General features: G+C 41.0%; 1 protein-coding gene across 1 annotated transcript in view; it reads right to left on the bottom strand.

The window, feature by feature from the left end:
* The window catches only part of LOC124552643 (guanine nucleotide-binding protein subunit alpha-11-like), a 150,489-nt gene that overhangs the window by 34,017 nt on the left and 101,464 nt on the right, over positions 1–15,008 (bottom strand). The window contains exon 4 of the mRNA XM_047126970.1: positions 5,512–5,646. Within this exon, the coding sequence (XP_046982926.1) occupies positions 5,512–5,646 (135 nt within the window). The remainder of the gene's footprint in view (positions 1–5,511; positions 5,647–15,008) is intronic.

Here is a 15,008-nt window from a genome sequence, read left to right as displayed (position 1 = left end):
CAAAGCAGGTGCAAGACGTGTCCATATTCATCCCTGGACGATGTTCAGTCAGCCTCTGCTGCTCTCACATTGTGTCAATCTCGCCGTGCATCTGTACCGTGTGGATATGTAGAACCTGCTCTGTGGAATGTTCAGAGGCCACTGTCTAATGCAGCGACACACCACCGATACACTGTGCCTGAAGTATGGAGCAATCTGTCGTTACATCCGTCCAGTTTCCCGCAGACACACAATGTGATCCATTTCAAATGGATTAAAGCTGTTCAACAGGTGTACGTACACTTGGTTGCTAGGGTTGTACCCCAGAGGGAATGTTGCAAAGACTGTTCACCTCTAAACTCAGCACAGTTACCACCTGCAGAGTCAAAACAGAGGGTACACTCATTACTTACCAAACAAACCCCATAAAAATCACATCCAGGCTGGCTGGTACACCAGTTCTCACCTGTAATCCGTGAGGCATATTCAGTCCAGACCTGGTTCACCTCCCTCAGTCTCATGAGTGACACACTGATGCACTCAGCTATTTGAGTGGCTCATTACCTGAGTAAGTAAGTTATTTTGGATCTGCTTTTGATTAACAATTTTTTGTCTCTGTGAGGATGTGATTTGTTTATTTGTTAGGTAAATCACCTGCTGATCTAATTTTGGAATAAACCATTAAATCTTCTTATAATATTAAATAGGAAAATACTTGCTAATGTTTGGCAAAATCATGTTTATTTGATAATGATCTGTCTTTCAGATTCTTATGCCATCATCAGGTGACAACTGAAGATGGCCTAATAAACCGAAAGCCACTTCATGGCCAGATAAAAATAATTTTGCTGAACATTAGGACATGTTTTCCTATTTAATATTATTATCGTGTTCTGCCAAACACCAACAGAAAGTTCACTTAATGTTAAACATTGTTATATTTCGATGCAATGGCTACGTTAGAAAAGACACAATGGCTGAACTTGCACTGACAACACTACACAAACACTGATGCCCTCAGTCATTAAATGAAGGCTGTCGGCCACTGCATTGTCCATGATGAGAGATGATGCCTGAAATGCGACATTCTCAGCACACTCTTGACACTGTGGATCTCGGAATACTGAATTCTTTAACGATTTCCAGAATGGAATATTCCATGCATCTAGCTCCAACCAGCATTCCCCATTCAGAGACTGTTAATTACCATCATGTGACCATAATAACACCACAAACCTTTTCAAATGGATCACTGAGTACAAATGACAGCTCCACCAATGCACTGCCCTTTTGTACCTTGTGCACAAAATGGTGCTGCCATCTGTATATGTGCATATCACTATCCCCTGACTTTTGTAGAGGAGAGACATTTTATTTTGGCAGCTATGTAAATATCTACCACGTTAAAGTTTCCTGAGATCTGCTTGCACGTGTGGCCTTCATATCCATTTAATTCTGCGAAAAGTTAAATATTCTTGGTTTCAGTTATCTTCAGACTTATTTGCAAGAGAAACCAGGGCTGATGTGTCAGGATTCTTCCACTGTTATTGTGATGAGCACAGTCATTTCTACTTACACTATTATTCGAGGGGTCCTGTTTCATCACACTGTCTACATTTATCACTCTCAACTCTACTGACAGTTGCCACCATAATAGCAAGCTGCTATTTATGAGTGATTGTCAGATAGTTAAATGCTCAGTTTCTATAGAAATTCAGATTCAATTCTCAACTTAAAACATGTGAAAGACAGCAGTCCAGACAGAACTCCATAGATTAGATAGTTCATTTCACTGTGTTAGATTAGAGCAGTGTGTAGGACTTTAACAACCTCACTTAAAGTTAAGCAGGTGAGTGTATTTTGTATTAATCAATGTTTATTATTTTTTATCCTTGAGTTGTCCTTCTTATCTGCATCATAGTCAAACTCCCAGTAGGACAAATGTTGCAAGCTTGCAACCTGTGCTACTTTGTACAGCAAATATATTTCTGTGGTAGGAGATCCACTTCCTTCAACCTCAGATGTCAGACACTAGACTTCCTCTACCAAGCACAACTATCTCCCTTTATCCTCACAACATGTGGGTCTCTCTCATCCAGCCCTTCCTAACCACTTACACTGCCAGGTGTCATCAGAATTCTCCAGTAGTGTGTACTAGTGTGAATAAATAAAATGTTGTTGTTGTGGTCTTCAGTCCTGAGACTGGTTTGATGCAGCTCTCCATGCTACTCTATCCTGTGCAAGCTTTTTCATCTCCCAGTACCTACTGCAACCTACATCCTTCTGAATCTGCTTAGTGTATTCATCTCTTGGTCTCCCTCTACGATTTTTACCCTCCACGCTGCCCTCCAATACTAAATTGGTGATCCCTTGATGCCTCAGAACATGTCCTACCAACCGATCCCTTCTTCTGGTCAAGTTGTGCCACAAACTTCTCTTCTCCCCAATCCTATTCAATACTTCCCCATTCGTTACGTGATCTACCCATCTAATCTTCAGCATTCTTCTGTAGCACCACATTTCGAAAGCTTCTATTCTCTTCTTGTCCAAACTATTTATCGTCCATGTCTCACTTCCATACATGGCTACACTCCATACGAATACTTTCAGAAATGACTTCCTGACACTTAAATCAATACTGGATGTTAACAAATTTCTCTTCTTCAGAAACGCTTTCCTTGCCATTGCCAGCCTACATTTTATATCCTCTCTACTTCGACCATCATCAGTTATTTTGCTCCCCAAATAGCAAAACTCCTTTACTACTTTAAGTGTCTCATTTCCTAATCTAATACCCTCAACATCACCCGACTTAATTCGACTACATTCCATTATCTTCGTTTTGCTTTTGTTGATGTTCATCTTATATCCTCCCTTCAAGACACCATCCATTCCGTTCAACTGCTCTTCCAAGTCCTTTGCTGTCTCTGACAGAATTACAATGTCATCGGCGAACCTCAAAGTTTTTATTTCTTCTCCATGGACCTTAATACCTACTCCGAATTTTTCTTTTGTTTCCTTTACTGCTTGCTCAATATACAGATTGAACAACATCGGGGAGAGGCTACAACCCTGTCTTACTCCCTTCCCAACCACTGCTTCCCTTTCATGTCCCTCGACTCTTATAACTGCCATCTGGTTTCTGTACAAATTGTAAATAGTCTTTCGCTCCCTGTATTTTACCCCTGCCACCTTTAGAATTTGAAAGAGAGTATTCCAGTCAACATTGTCAAAAGCTTTCTCTAAGTCTACAAATGCTAGAAACGTAGGTTTGCCTTTCCTTAATCTTTCTTCTAAGATAAGTCGTAAGGTCAGTATTGCCTCACGTGTTCCAGTGTTTCTACGGAATCCAAACTGATCTTCCCCGAGGTTGGCTTCTACTAGTTTTTCCATTCGTCTGTAAAGAATTCGTGTTAGTATTTTGCAGCTGTGACTTATTAAGCTGATAGTTCGGTAATTTTCACATCTGTCAACACCTGCTTTCTTTGGGATTGGAATTATTATATTCTTCTTGAAGTCTGAGGGTATTTCGCCTGTTTCATACATCTTGCTCACCAGATGGTAGAGTTTTGTCAGGACTGGCTCTCCCACGGCCGTCAGTAGTTCCAATGGAATATTGTCTACTCCGGGGGCCTTGTTTCGACTCAGGTCTTTCAGTGCTCTGTCAAACTCTTCACGCAGTATCATATCTCCCATTTCATCTTCATCTACATCCTCTCCCATTTCCATAATATTGTCCTCAAGTACATCGCCCTTGTATAGACCCTCTATATACTCCTTCCACCTTTCTGCTTTCCCTTCTTTGCTTAGAACTGGGTTTCCATCTGAGCTCTTGATATTCATACAAGTCGTTCTCTTATCTCCAAAGGACTCTTTAATTTTCCTGTAGGCGGTATCTATCTTACCCCTAGTGAGACAGGCCTCTACATCCTTACATTTGTCCTCTAGCCATCCCTGCTTAGCCATTTTGCACTTCCTGTCGATCTCATTTTTGAGACGTTTGTATTCCTTTTTGCCTGTTTCACTTACTGCATTTTTATATTTTCTCCTTTCATCAATTAAATTCAATATTTCTTCTGTTACCCAAGGATTTCTACTAGCCCTCGTCTTTTTACCTACTTGATCCTCTGCTGCCTTCACTACTTCGTCCCTCAAAGCTACCCATTCTTCTTCTACTGTATTTATTTCCCCCATTCCTGTCAATTGCGCCCTTATGCTCTCCCTGAATCTCTGTACAACCTCTGGTTCTTTTAGTTTATCCAGGTCCCATCTCCTTAAATTCCCACCTTTTTGCAGTTTCTTCAGTTTTAATCTACAGGTCATAACCAATAGATTGTGGTCAGAGTCCACATCTGCCCCTGGAAATGTCTTACAATTTAAAACCTGGTTCCTAAATCTCTGTCTTACCATTATATAATCTATCTGATACCTTTTAGTATCTCCAGGGTTCTTCCATGTATACAACCTTCTTTCATGATTCTTAAACCAAGTGTTAGTTATGATTATGTTGTGCTCTGTGCAAAATTCGACCAGGCGGCTTCCTCTTTCATTTCTGTCCCCCAGTCCATATTCACCTACTATGTTTCCTTCTCTCCCTTTTCCTACACTCGAATTCCAGTCACCCATGACTATTAAATTTTCGTCTCCCTTCACAATCTGAATAATTTCTTTTATTTCATCATACATTTCTTCAATTTCTTCGTCATCTGCAGAGCTAGTTGGCATATAAACTTGTACTACTGTAGTAGGCGTGGGCTTCGTATCTATCTTGGCCACAATAATGCGTTCACTATGCTGTTTGTAGTAGCTTACCCGCATTCCTATTTTCCTATTCATTATTAAACCTACTCCTGCATTACCCCTATTTGATTTTGTGTTTATAACCCTGTAGTCACCTGACCAGAAGTCTTGTTCCTCCTGCCACCGAACTTCACTAATTCCCACTATATCTAACTTCAACCTATCCATTTCCCTTTTTAAATTTTCTAACCTACCTGCCCGATTAAGGGATCTGACATTCCACGCTCCGATCCGTAGAACGCCAGTTTTCTTTCTCCTGATAACGACATCCTCTTGAGTAGTCCCCGCCCGGAGATCCGAATGGGGGACTATTTTACCTCCGGAATATTTTACCCAAGAGGACGCCATCATCATGTAATCATACAGTAAAGCTGCATGCCCTCGGGAAAAATTACGGCTGTAGTTTCCCCTTGCTTTCAGCCGTTCGCAGTACCAGCACAGCAAGGCCGTTTTGGTTATTGTTACAAGGCCAGATCAGTCAATCATCCAGACTGTTGCCCTTGCAACTACTGAAAAGGCTGCTGCCCCTCTTCAGGAACCACACGTTTGTCTGGCCTCTCAACAGATACCCCTCCGTTGTGGTTGCACCTACGGTACGGCTATCTGTATCGCTGAGGCACGCAAGCCTCCCCACCAACGGCAAGGTCCATGGTTCATGGGGGGGATAAATAAAATATGCTACTGAAAATGCAACATCCACAGTGAAAATCAGGGCTCGACATATCTGCTTACCAGAGCTTCCTATCGTAGTTCTCGACAGGCACCTTGTACTCGACGATGCTGGTTGTGGGGCTCCGGGACCTTACAACGTCCTGCACTGTAGGGATGTATCCAGCAGCCCCTATGATGTCGAGCCTCTCCATGTAGCTGAAACAAGGCAGAACTCCAAGTTGTTAAATTATCATGAACTCTGGTCTTCAAATTACCTCCTATATAATACACTAAAGAAAGTGTGTATGCGGGAGCGGGGGTGGGGGGTGGAGACAACCATGAAGCAGTTATCTGAATGGTATGGAAATCAGCAAATCCAAAATCAGTAGATCCAATTCAAAAATTGAGTAAGTGAATAACGTGTTGGTCAACCTGTGGCCCTGCTTAGCACTGATTGATAGAGTTGTTGGTTGTTCTCCTGAGGGCCACTGTACCAAATTAAGTCCAACTGATGGGTTACAGTGTCAAAATTTCAAGCTATTTGGAGGACCCTGCCCATAATGCTCCAAATGTTCTTGATTGGGGAGAGATCCAGTGACTCTGCTGGCCGAGGTGGGGTTTGGCAAGCACTAAGATGTGCAGGTGGGCATTATGTTGTTAAATGAAAGCCCACGATAGCTTGCCATGAGGGGAAACAAAATTGGGCAAAGAATATTGTTGACATAGCACTGTGATGTAAAGGTGCCATGGATGACAACCAAAGAAGTTGTGCTATGAAAAGAAATTGTAAAAGTAATACATAGCCTAAAAACAAAAAACACTGAGGGACTTGATGGTATATCCACTAAACTAATTAAATGCTGCTCACAGTGGGTAGTAAAGCCATTAACCTGTCTGATAAACTTATCTATAGAAAAAGGAATATTTCCTATGTGCCTCAAAAAGAGTAAAGTAATCCCTATACATAAAGGAGGCTGCAAAAAAGACCCAGGAAACTACAGACCTATAGCCATTACATCTGTACTCTCTAAAATAATAGAAACCACAATAAAAGATAGAATATTAAATTTTATACAAACATGCAATATTCTAAACGATGAACAACATGGATTCAGAAAGGGCAAATCTACCAAAACAGCAATAGCTGAATTCATAACACTGGTAACTAAAGCACTTGATGAACAGAAGAAAGTCTGTGGTATGTTCCTGGACCTATATAAATCATTTGATTGTGTACATCATGACATCCTATTAGAAAAGCTTTATCTTTATGGTATAAGGGGAAAAACAGCAGACATCATTAAATCGTTTTGTAAAATAGAAAGCAGAAATAAAGCAAAAAGTGTAAAATAATATTACAAGTGTCTTTTCAAATTATGAAATTGTTAAATATGGAGTTCCCCAAGGATCCGTCTTTGGTCTACTACTTTTCGTTTTGTATGTAAATGATATGACCAAATCAGTATCCGATAGTGTAGTCATGTATGCAGATGACACTTCAATTGTTGTTACCAGATCTACAACAGATGACCTGCAAGAGAAGGCTTCACTAAGTATGAAAAGTGGAAACAACTACTTCAGGGAAAACAATCTCTTTATAAATGGAACCAAAACAACATATACACCGATACATGTAAACAAACAACACACTTTGGACAACATCACAGTCAAGCTTGAAGACCTAGAACTAAAGGAGACAGACAGCTACAAATTTCTAGGTGTAACAATGGATAGGTATATGGCATGGGAGAATCAGATAAGTAACTTGTACAGCAAAATAGGTTCAAGCTCTACAAACAATGTACTGTGGACTAGTCCATTCACACCTCACATATGGCATCCTGGCATGGGGAAATGCTGCAAATGTGCACACACAAAGGGTATTAAGATTACAAAAGAGAGCCGTACGATGCATCGCAAAAGTATCACCGAGAGAACCCTGCAGAAATAAATTCAGGGAGCTGAAAATTTTAACAGTAGCATCAATATATAAATATGAAACAATTATCTACTTAAAAACTAGCTGCACTGCATTGCTTAACAGTGAATACCATGAACATAATACAAGAATAAAAAATGGCTATCATATAGAAGGAAGCAGGCTAAAATTAACGGACAAAGAACCTGTAAATGCTGGGTGCATACTGTACAACAATGTATAAAGATGGTAGAAGGTATGTCTCTTTTTAAAAGAAAATTAAAGACATCTGATCAATATCTGCCCCTACAGTGTAAAAGAATATCTTGAAATAAAAAATTAAATAGTGTGTATGTATACATTTCTTGTAATGTACTTTAATGACATTTTTGGTGAATATTCTATAAAATATATGTATATGCACTACCTTTTTGTAACTAGCTATGTATATGCAAGATTATGTAAAAATTATAAGAAATGATCCATGGAAAAATAAAAAAAAAAATAAAAGAAATGGCACCCCAGACGATGACTTTTGGTTGTCAGGCCAAATGGTGGGTGACAGTCAGGTTGGTACCCAACTGTTGCCTGAGGTATCTCCAGACACATCTTCACGGGTCACTGGGACTCAATTCAAAGCAGAGCTTATCACTGAAGACAATTCTACTACATCCAATGAGATTCCAGCCTGAAGACATGTCATGAGACAGCAGTGGGATACCGGCCCGACTGTCGCCTGCCATATGGACTGACAGCCACGAGGGATGGTCTGGGGTGCCAATTCTTTTTGTAGCAGGACTCCTTTGGTTGTTGTTCACAGCACCCTTACAGCACAGCGGTATATTGATGGTATTATATGCCCTGTTTTGTTGCCATTCATGGCAAGCCATCCTGGGCTTACATTTCAGAAAGATAATGGCCAAAGGGAATTGAGCTCCTTTTGGATTTAATGAAGAAGATTTGGCGACAGGAGGAGATACCAGACGAGTGGAGAGCTAGTGTACTGATCCCAATATTTAAGGGGAAAGGTGACGTGCAGGACTGCAGTAACTATAGAGGTATTAAACTGATGGCACACACAATGAAAATTTGGGAAAGAGTTATAGAAGCAAGACTACACAAGGAGACTGTGGTGTGTGAAGAACAGTTTGGGTTCATGCTTGGAAGAGGAACGACTGATGCAATACGTGCTTTAAGGCAGATAGTGGAGAGACACGGGGAGCTACAAGCTGATGTACATATAGCTTTCATTGATTTGGAGAAAGCATATGACAGAGTCCCAAGGGACGAAATATGGAGAACCATGTGAGGGTAGTGCGTGCCAGAGAAGTATGTGAGGTTAGTGAAGGAAATGTACAGAGGAGCAATGACACAGGTGAGAAGTAGTGTGGCAATGACAAAGGAGTTTCCAGTCAAAGTAGGGTTACATCAATGGTCTGCACTTAGTCCCTACCTCTTCGACCTGATTATGGATGTGCTGGTGAAAGATGTGAAGAAGGAAGTGCCGTGGAATATGATGTTTGCAGATGATGTGGTTCTTTTGTGAGCAGAGCATCGACAGACTTGAGGAAAAGCTGGAGGATTGGAGGAAGGCACTAGAAGAAAGAGGGATGAAAATTAGCAGGACAAAGTCAGAATATTTAGCACTGAAGGATGTGGAGATGAGGTCTTGCAAGATCCAGGATGGTGAGCTGAAATCGGTCTGCAAATTTAAATACCTGGGGTCGTATATACAGAGGGACGGAGGACTGGAAAGTGACATACAACACCGAATAAATTGCAGTTGGAACAACTGGAGGAAAATGAGTGGAGTGTTGTGTGACAAGAAGGTGAGCATTGGGTTGAAAGGGAAAGTGTACAAGTCGGTGGTAAGGTCTGCTATGATATATGGGGCAGAGACATGGCCAGTCACAGTAGCCCAGGAAAGGAAGATGGAAGTGGTGGAAATGAGGATGCTGAGGTGGATGTGTGGGGCAACAAGAAAGAACAGGATTAGAAATGAATTTGTTAGAGGGGCTGTGGAAGTGGGACCCATGAGGAAAAAGATACAAGAGAGCAGACTAAGGTGGTATGGACACTTACAGAGAAAAGGGAAAGAGTATATCGGAAACAGAGTTTGAAGATATAGAGATTGAAGGAGCGAGGAGAAGAAGACCAAAGATGAGGTGGAAGGATAAGATACCTGGGGACCTAAGGGAGAGAGGATGGAAGAAGGAAGAGGCAATTGATAGAGTACTATGGAGGAGAAGGATCTAGAAGAGCAATGCTGACTCTACTTGACGTGGGACAAGGCAACAATAAAGAAGAAAGAAGAATGGCCAACTGCATATAGCAAGATTTTCTACTGGTTGACCTCATGCTTTCCAAATCCTACCTCAGCCAGCAATGTCACCGGATCCCTCCCCAACTGAGTACGTTTGGAGCATTAAGAACAGGGCCCTCCAGCCATGTCAGGATTTAGGTGATCTAACATGCCGATTGGACTGAATTTGACACAATATCCCTCAGGAGAACATCTAACAACGCTGTCATGCAATGCCAAGCCAAACAACAATTTTTCTGAAATCGTATTCATTTGTTTGTATGGGGCTCTACATAAGATCTACTGATTTCCATCCCATTCAGATAGTTCCTTTGGGTTGCATTCTACTACAGCTAGGAGTAAAAATCAGACAAGACAGTAAACAAGGTAAGGGAATTAATTCAAAAATAAATGCTGGCAAGTTCACAACTGGAGCATTAAATGGTATTTTATGGGATCAATGGTTTGGACAGGAAACAAAAGAAAAACTATGTAAACTTGCTGAAAGTGTTAAAGGCTTTTATCCAGTAACTCATTGGCTAATCTGCTGTGGCCATAGAAGGTAGCAAAAAGAAGTAGAATTTTTAAATTCCACGTTTAAGAAATTGTTCACACAGGAGGATCATACAAACATATCGTTGCTTAACCATTGCTCAGACTCTTGTGTGTAGGACATAGTATTAGGCATCCCTGGCACAGAGAAGCAACTGAAAGAGTTGAAAACAAATAAGTTGCCAAGTCTGGATGGAATCCCAATTTGTTTCTACAAAGAGTATGCTATGATGTTGGACCTTTACCTAACTTGCATTTAAATTAGACCTCTCAGCCAGCTCAACGTCCCAAGTGACAGGAAAAAAGTGCAGGTGATTCTTGTGTGTAAGAAGGGTAAAAGAACAGACTGACAAAATTACAAACTGATACCCTTAACATCAGTTTGCTGCTGAATTCTTGAACATATTCTCAGTCTGAATATAGTAAAGTTCCTTGGGATGGAAATCTGTCCACAAATCAGTATGCTTTTAGAAAGCATTACTTAGGTGAAACTCAGCTTGCCCACTTTTTACATGATATCCTGCAAACTATGGATGGAAGGCAACAGGCAGATCCCATATTCCTAGATTTTCTAAAAGTGTTTGACGTGGTGGCCCACTGCAGACAGTTAGGGAAAGTATGACCATACAGAATAAGTTCCCAGATACGTGAGTGGCTCAAAAACTTCTCAAGTAATAGGATCCTGCACAGTGTTCTCGATGGTGAGTGTTCGTCAGAGTGCCACGGGAAAGTGTGATAGAATCGCCATTATTGAAATATACATAAGATCTTGTAGGCAGGGTGGGCAGCAATCTACAGTTATTTGCTGCTGATTCTGTGGTGTATGGGAAGGTGTCATCATTGAGTGACTGTAGGAGAGTATAAGTTGATGTAAGACAAAATTTCACACCTGTGAAATGAAACATGTCACATATCAGCTGTCACGTGAACACTGTTCGGCATTTTTCATCAGCATGACTACCACCAAATTATCAATTAGGATGAATGGGCGTAGGCAGAAGGTGTATACTGGAACACACAATATCCGGTTGCGGAGCGTGCTCTACAACGTGAGAATTGTGACCTCCGTACCTGTTTCACCACACACACCATCTGGATTCTTCTCCCAGACACCAGTTTCTCACTACTCTGCCGGTGGGAACTAATGCTACAACATGCCCTTGGTTCTCGCCACCCACCTTGCCTTCATTTACGTTAATTTCTTCCATCTCAGCATTTCTTCACAGTAACTACTATTTTCTTCATTCCATTTTAGTTTTCATCTTTCATTGTCTTATCCATCTATTTTTCATAGCTTCCCCCCCTCCCTCCCACCTATATGTACAATGCACTTAGCTTTTCACTCTTACCGCACAGGGTAGCCGTGCGGTTCCAGGCGTCTTGTCACGGTTCATCTGCCTCTCCTCGTGGGAGGTTTGAGTCCTCCCTCGGGCACGGGTGTACGTGTTGTCCTTAGCGTAAGTTTGTTTAAGTTAGATTAAGTATTATGTAAGCCTAGGGACCAATGACCTCAGCAGTTTGGTCCCATAGTCCTTACCACAAATTTCCAAATTTTTTCACTCTTATTAATTCATGCACAATGCTTAAGTAGTAATCTCTGTCTTGCATATTACCTTGTCTTCCATCTTTAAGCTCTCAGGTATTCAAACCTTGTCCAATGCAGTCCCCAACAATCAGTCTTTCCTTCTCATCCCGTGTGGTCTCCGCTGACCCACAGACCTGGGTGACTTCTTAGACCTCTCCAGTTCTTTTCCTTCACCCCTCTTCCTGCCCCTTCACCCCTTCTGCCTGAAGAAGGAGCCACTGGCTCCAAACACTTGCATAGTCATAACCCTCTTTTATGTGTGTTTTCTGCCACCACTTGGTGAGTATATTTTTTATCTATCCAATAAATTATTTTGTCACAAATTTGTAGTTGGTGTGATGAATGGCAACTTGCTGTAAATGTAGAAAAGTGTAAGTTAATGCAGATGAGTTGACAAAACGACCTCACGATGTTTGAACACAGAATCAGTAGTGTGCTGCTTGACACAGTCAGGTCAATTAAATATATTGGCATAACACTGCAAAGCAATATGAAATGGAATGAACATGTAAGGATTGTAGTGGGGTAGGTGAATGGTTTATTGGTAGAGTTCTAGGAAAGTGTGGTTCATCTTGTAACACCTCAGTTCAGTTTACAGTGATAAAAGCTACAGAAAGAATAATTTAAATTTAAGAATAGAATTTTTAGAGGGGAAAATAGTGTAGAATCAGAGTTCGGTAATTGAAGTTCAAAATTATAGTATATCAGCAAGTAGTTTAACGCCTAAGTACAGCAAAGGCACGGAAGCTCCATCATGGAGAAGGCAGTGACGTTAAACTCTTGTGATGAAAACCTTTAAAAAGGCCTGTTCATCATTATTGCCACCTTTTTTCCTTGATTGTTACATTAAAGGCCGGGGAACCAGTGTCATCAACGAGACTATAATTAGATTGGACTTTATCATGTTATGATTCACGATAAACTGTTAGAATATTACGGAGATTAAAAGTGATGTAGTGTACCATCTCTGACTGTTGGTAGCAATGGAGTATTAAGGGGATTTTAGGACTTTAGTGCTATATTGGAACTTTACTGACATATAGAGGACAGAAACTCAAATTATCTCCTGATACGAGTGAATTCAGAGGTACCGGGATTCACATATTAACGTGTGGACTTTTGAAAGTGTCATGTGCCGTTAGTTGCGAATCTGGACGTAGAGCGCGTGCATATCGGCATTTGCGGACTATTTAGATTCCTCCAGCCTAGGAACCTTTTAAATAGACCATCATCCATCACCATCTTTATCCTTGAATATAGAGTGAAAGTGAAATACAAAAGTGTTGTACTTATTTCATTTACCTAATACTAATCAGTGAAGGTTTTACGGAACCAAAGGTATTCAGCAGTAATTCAGCACCATCTAGTGGAAAGCATAGGCATTAACTAACACGCTAATTGAAGTGAACATTTACGTGTTTTACGGACTGCTTAATATGAACTTTTGTGGCTCTTTGACGTCCCACTCCCTCCGAAAGGTGGGAGAGTTTTAGCCAGGAAAATTACTAAATAAAAGTGATATTTACAAGACTCACAGTAATAGCAAAACACAAGGCCCGCACCGGAAAACCTACCGACGGTACATATCTACGAGCAGACATCGACGTGGAGTACCTAAAAAGGGAAACACAAGAGAAGACAGACTGAGAATTAAAATTAAATATCAGTTAAGAGGAAGACAAATGGTGAGTGGAATGAATGATGAAATTAAAAACTAGGAAGAAAGTGGAGCAGTAGTGGGGAGGGAGAGGATCAAAGAAGGGAAAGAGAGACAGAGGGAAAGATGGAGAGGAAAAAGGTAATAATGAAATAGAGTAAATAATAAAATTCTACCAACAGAGGGGAAAATAGGGGTTGGGGACACTAGGATATCTGTGAGCTCGAGTCTCCAGAGACACTAGTATCAGGAGGTAGGCTCTACATCACTTGTTAGCTGTCAGACTGCTCTTCTCTACTCATTCAGTTTGACTGTGGACATTACTATAGGAAATGCCATTTGGTGAAAATGTATTAGTTGGTTTGTTTGTTCTTTCAAAAGTATCTGAGAGCAGTACTTGAAATTTTACCTCCTGAAAATAATTATTGGTAAATAGTAGCATTACACTAATAAACATCTATCTGTACAAGAAATGTACTTTGAATGTTATTCTTTTTCAGTCACACATCATCATTCATTTCTCAGTTGAATTCCGTAGATCCCATCATGATGGAGAAGCTGCAGGAATGTGATGGCAGTAACATAGAAAACTTGACATTATATATTTCTTGAACCCTACATTTCAGTAATAAGTCCTTTTATCTCCTCTGAGGAGCATGGAACTGTATGTAGATAAAATGTAATTGGATAGATAAAAACCTACTCACCAAGCATCAGCAGGAGAACACACATATAAAGGTATTTAAATTTGCAAGGTTTCAGAGCCAGTGGCTCCTTCTTCTGGCAGAAGGGTTGAAGAGGAAGGAAGAGGGATGAAGGAAAAGGACTGTTGAGGGTTAGGAAAAGATGGGGAGTTCAGAAAAGTCACCCAGAACCTCAGGTAAGAGTGGCTTACTGAATGGGATGAGAAGGAAAGACTGATTGTTGGAGACTGCACCAGATGATATTTGAAAACCTGAGACCGTAAAGGTGGACTGAGCGAGGTGGCGCAGTGGTTCACTGGACTCGTATTTGGGAGGACGACGATTCAATCCCACGTCCGGCCATCCTGATTTAGGTTTTCTGTGATTTCCCTAAAGTGCTCCAGGTAAATGCCGGGATGGTTCCTTCCGAAGGTCAAGGACAACTTCCTTCCCCATCCTTCCCTAATCCGATGAGACTGATGAACTCGCTGTCTGGTCTCCACCCCCAAAACAACCCAACCCATCCCAACCCTTAAAGGTGGAAGATAGGGCAATACACAAGATAGAGATTACTACCAAAACATAGTGCATCAGTTAATAAGAACAGAAAGCTAAATGCATTGTATGTGATAGACATGCGAGGGGACTGCAAAAACTAGACAGGTCAGAAATGAAAGATATAGAAAACTAAAAGGGATTGAAGCAAGGAATAGAAACTGTGAAGAAATGCTAAGAGTGAAGATATTAACATAAATTAAGGCAAGGTGGGTGGTGAGAACAGAGGGTATGTTGTAGTGCCAATTCTCACCTGTGGAGTTCCGAGGAACGTGTCTGGGGGAAGAATCCAGATGGCACGTGTGGTGTAACAAGTACCGAGGTCA

Source organism: Schistocerca americana, chromosome 10, assembly GCF_021461395.2.
Source record: "Schistocerca americana isolate TAMUIC-IGC-003095 chromosome 10, iqSchAmer2.1, whole genome shotgun sequence".
Lineage (NCBI taxonomy): Eukaryota > Metazoa > Arthropoda > Insecta > Orthoptera > Acrididae > Schistocerca > Schistocerca americana.
This window is presented reverse-complemented; position numbering and strand designations above follow the sequence as displayed.